General features: G+C 63.7%; 1 protein-coding gene across 1 annotated transcript; it reads right to left on the bottom strand.

Moving 5' to 3' along the window:
- Positions 1-3,767: 3,767 nt before the first annotated feature.
- Positions 3,768-4,634, bottom strand: LOC126989637 (uncharacterized). Its single transcript, XM_050848240.1, has one exon. It carries the CDS (start codon positions 4,632-4,634, stop codon positions 3,852-3,854), a length of 783 nt encoding a protein of 260 aa, XP_050704197.1. The 3' UTR covers positions 3,768-3,851.
- Positions 4,635-4,834: the final 200 nt, after the last annotated feature.

Here is a 4,834-nt window from a genome sequence, read left to right as displayed (position 1 = left end):
TGCTACAATTTCCTCACATTACACATACAGTACATTCGTAACACTATCTCCCCCTTCAGAAGGCAGTCGACCCGGCTGCCCCAACATTCAACAAACAAAACATGAAATTAATCAAACTAATCAGTCCCCTGGGACATCACTAAAGTCTCTTAACCATCCCGGCCGACGCCTCTCTCGCCGAGGGCGCCGCTGGGATGCGGGCGGCGGCAGGCAGGCGGTGGCACCCAGAGCCGCGTCGTCGGCCCCAAGTACTTGCTCAGGGTCGTCACTGACATCTGCCGCTTCGCCCGCACCGCCCATGTTCTCGTTCGCCCCTTGGTCAACCTCCGACACGTCCTCGTCGCTGCTGCTGGGGCCTACGTCCTCTCCTTCCTCGCCGTGGCCCCAGGAGTAGCGCCCTGGACCGTGGTAACGCCACAGCCGGTCCGCGTGGACAACAGACGGGCGCTTTCGTCCCCGTCGGATCCGGTAGGTGACGTCAGAGAGGGCTGCCACCACCGTGTACGGCCCCTCCCAGGGGCTCTGTAGCTTCGGCGAGAGCCCTCGTTTACGGAGTACCTCACGTCCCTCATGCACCGGTCATATGTCTCCTTCATGGCCTGGCCTGCCACCTTGAGCTTGCCCCGTACGCGTCGGTGCACCTCAGCCAGGGTTTCCTGCAGTGCCGCTGCGAAGCCAGAGGTGACGGTGGGCAGGCTCACGTCGGGGGGCCGCCCCGTGGCCAAATCCACCGGTAGCCTAAGCTCCCGGCCGAACATGAGGCGGGCGGGCGTGTAGTCCGTTGCCTCATGCACAGCGGACCGGTACGCCATCAACATAGCGGGCAGCTTGACGTCCCAGTCTTCTTGGCCTTCCCCGCAATACTTGGCCAGCTGTTGCGCAAGGGTCCGATTGAAGCGCTCCACCATGCCGTCAGACTGCGGATGGAGGGGCGTCGTCCGGGTCTTGCGCACCCCCAACAGCTCGCAACACTCCCGGAACACTCGGGACTCAAACTCACGGCCTTGGTCAGAGTGCAGCTCCGCGGGTACACCAAACCGGGTAAAGAATTCATTCACCAGCGCGCCCGCCACGGTCTCGGCCTCGTGGTTAGGGAGTGCATACGCCTCGGGCCACTTGGTGAAATAGTCCATCACCACACAGATGTACCGGTTACCCCGTGGCGTGAGAGGCAGCGGGCCGGCAATGTCCACGGCCACCCGCTCCATGGGCGCCCCAACGCAGTACACCTGTAACGGAGCTCGGTTTCTCTTGGCGGGGCCCTTCTTTGCACTGCACACGTCACACGCTCTACAGCACTCGGACACGTCACTTCGCATTCCCACCCAGTAGAAGCGTTGACGGAGACGGCACAGGGTCTTTTTCTCGCCCAAGTGGCCACTGGTAAGTCCGGCATGTAACTCCCTCAGCACCTCAGCGCGCAAGGCTCGGGGCACTAATACAACCCACGCGTCATCACCCACGCCGCTCAACGCCTCCCAGCGCTTTACTAACACACCTCTCTCGTCTACTCGCAAAGTTTCCCACTGATCTACTAGGCACTTGGTGGCGGGGCTCTCCCCCGCCACTGCCTCGCAGCCGGTGCGCTCACCTCAAGCATCGTGCCACTGGATGAGGGGATCGAGATCAGCGTGCTCAGGCTTCGCCTTTCGCCACTGGTCATCCCCTCAGCGACGCCCGCTAGCACCTGCAGGCGGAGGCACAGAGGTCAGAGTCCTTCTGGGCACAGTGTGAGCAGCCAGCCTCACACGGGCGTCGACTCAGACTGTCAGCGTTGCTGTGGACACGACCCGGGCGGTGGACGATGCGATAGTTATACTGCTCGAGACGCCCCAACCACCTCGCCAGCTAACCCTCCGGCGCCTTCAGCGTCTTCAACCACTGCAGGGCAGCGTGGTCGGTCCGGACGGTGAACTCAGCGCCGTATAGGTACGGGTGGAAGTGCTCGAGACTCTTCACCACCGCCAGCAGCTCCTTCCTCGTCACGCAGTAGTTGCGCTCAGGTCTACTGAACTTGGCGCTGTAGTAGGCCACGACGTGCTCCCTTCCGTCCTTCACCTGTGACAGGACCGCCCCGACGCCCTCGGCACTGGCGTCGGTGTCCAACAGGTAGGGAAGCTTCGGGTCCGGGTAAGGCAGGACCGGTGCCTCCACCAGTGCCTTCTTCAGGCCGTCGAACGCGGCCTGGCACTCGTCCCACAGGAAGCACGCCCCTTTCCTGGTGAGCCGGTGGAGAGGGGCTGCCACGCTGGCGAAGTCCTGCACGAAGCGGCGGTAGTACGTGCACAGGCCCAGGTAACTCCTAACTTCCGCCACATTAGTGGGAACGGGCCACTTCTCCACCACTGCCACCTTCTGCGGGTCGGTGCACACGCCGTCCCGACTGACAACATGCCCCAGGAACGGCACCTCGTGCTGGAAGAGCGAACACTTTTTGGGGCTGAGCTTGAGGTTGGCCTTCCTCAGCCGCTGTAGTACCTCCTCCAGCCGCTCCAGCTCCTCCTCGAAGGTGCTCCCGAAGACGATGACGTCATCGATGTAGACGAGCGCTGTCTTCCACTGCAGGCCCTCCAACACCCTCTCCATCAGGCGCTCGAAACAGCCAGGGGCGTTGCAGAGACCAAAGGGCATGACGTTGAACTGCCACAAACCCTGCCCGAAAGAGAAAGCGGTCTTCGGCTTATCCTCCTCTGCCATCTCCACCTGGTGGTAACCCGACTTCAGGTCGAGTGTGGAGAACCACCTGGCCCCCACCAGTGCGTCGAGCGTGTCGTCGATCCTAGGCAGGGGGTAAGAGTCCTTGACAGTCACATCATTCAGCGCCCGGTAGTCCACACAGAAGCGCTGCGTGCCGTCCTTCTTCTTAACCAGGACTACCGCTGAGGACCAAGGACTGTCTGACCGCTCAATCACCCCCTGCACCGCCAGCTCGTTAACAGTACGCTGCATTTCCTCCCGCCTGGCTGGTGCAATACGTCGGGGCGGGCTCTTGATGGGCACACTATTTCCCGTGTTGATGCTATGCTTCACCAACCCCGTGCGGCCCAGATCCAAGTCACCCCTGCTGAACACGTCCGCGTACTGGGCCAGGGTGTGGCGCATCTTCTCCGTCTGCGCCTCCGTCAGGTTAGCGGCGCTCCGGTGCGCCAAATCCTCCAGGAAGTCGGGCAGCGGCCCCACAGCGGCCGACTCCTCGCTACCCGACGTCTCCTCTGGGCGCTCCACCTCCTCACAGGTGCCCAGCTTGGCACCAGCGGGTACCTTCCGGGCCTCGTCGGAGAAGTTAGCTACCAGCACCGTAACTAACTCCTCCCCCGCCCCAACGAGGCTCCGTCCGACTGCCACGCCGTCAGCCAGCCGCAGGTTTTCCGTGGGCTCCACCATGCCTTCCGCTCCACGCATCGCTCTGGACAGACGACACCGGACCCTGGCCTCCGTCCTAGGGGCAAGGTGCAGACGCTCAGCCGCGACTACCTCTGCACAGCCAACCTCCGGAAGCAAAGGCACGTCTTGACCGCGTACCCTCACCAGCTTCCGTCCGAGGTCGACACAAGCCTTGCTCTGCGTCAGGTAGTCGAGGCCCAGCAAACACGGCTCGTCCAGATCGGCGACGTACACCGGCAGCCGCTCCACAGCGCTGCCTACGCCGATACGAACCTCCACTGGGCCCTTGAGCTGCACTCAGTGCCCCGTGACGCCGCACAGCCTCTGTGGCGCGTCCGGGAGTCGTGTGGCGGCCAGCATATCAGGCCGCACCAAGTTCTTCTCAGCCCCGGTGTCCACTGTCAGGCGGCATGGCTTCCCGTCCACTGAGCCCTCCACCTGCATCGCACTGGTTATCCGGCGGCAGCTTACGCAAGTCGGGGCCCGGGGACTGACGGCTGGGATTCGGCCCCCTTCTCCAGCCTGTCCGGGTTTCCCGCCTGCACTACCTCCTTTGGCTTGGGGCAGGCGCTCGAACGGTGGCCAGACTTGCCACAGTCCTTGCAGCAAGGCTGAAAGGCGTCGGAACTCAGTCGATCAAGGGAACGCGTCCTTCGCTCCCTCGGACAACGACTGCGCATGTGCCCTTTCTTGCCACAGCCCCAACACGAGCCGAGAAAACCGTCCGGGCTCGCCTTCCTCGACGCCGCCTTCTTCTCCACCTTCGCCTTCCGGCCCCGGAGGTCACGGCGGGGCTGGGCGGCCGCCCCTAGGCCGCTGGTCGTCTTCAGGAAGGCCTCGAATTCCAAGGCCCTCGCCAGCGCCACCTGCAGGTCCCCAGGGTGCGCCTGCTTAACGTAAATCTGCAGCTGCTGGTCGTGCAGAGCGTCAACAAAGAAATCGCGGGCCAGCACCACGATCATCTCTTCCGGGGCAGCAGGATACGACCTTCTGACCAGCGCTTCCACGTCCTGCGCCAGCTGCGACAGTGTCTCGCCGCGCTCCCGAGTCCGCTTCTTCAGGCGAGCTCGGTACACCTCGGCCTGAAGGTGGTGCCCGAAACGACGCCGCAGGGCCTCCGCCATGCTCCCGTAAGAGGCACGTTGGGCCGGCGGCAGGTGCCCCAACACTTCCACAGCTGGGCCCCGAAGCGCTGTTGCCAACTGCAGCGCCTTCTCAGCGACGTCCCAGCCCTGGGCAGCAGCTACCATCTCAAACTGGGCAACATAGGCCTCCCAGGCCACCTTCCCGTCATACTGCCGGCTTGCGCCTCCCGAACGGCGGGAAGCCGAGGGCTGGATGGGGGGGAAAGCGGAGCACGTGGGCTGTTAGCCGGCCGGCATGGAGAGGGCGGCGGTGAAGGCGGCAGAGAGGCGGGGTGAGTGGGTCCGACACTGGCGCCAGTTGGACC

This window comes from Eriocheir sinensis, unplaced genomic scaffold (genome assembly GCF_024679095.1).
Source record: "Eriocheir sinensis breed Jianghai 21 unplaced genomic scaffold, ASM2467909v1 Scaffold1251, whole genome shotgun sequence".
Lineage (NCBI taxonomy): Eukaryota > Metazoa > Arthropoda > Malacostraca > Decapoda > Varunidae > Eriocheir > Eriocheir sinensis.
This window is presented reverse-complemented; position numbering and strand designations above follow the sequence as displayed.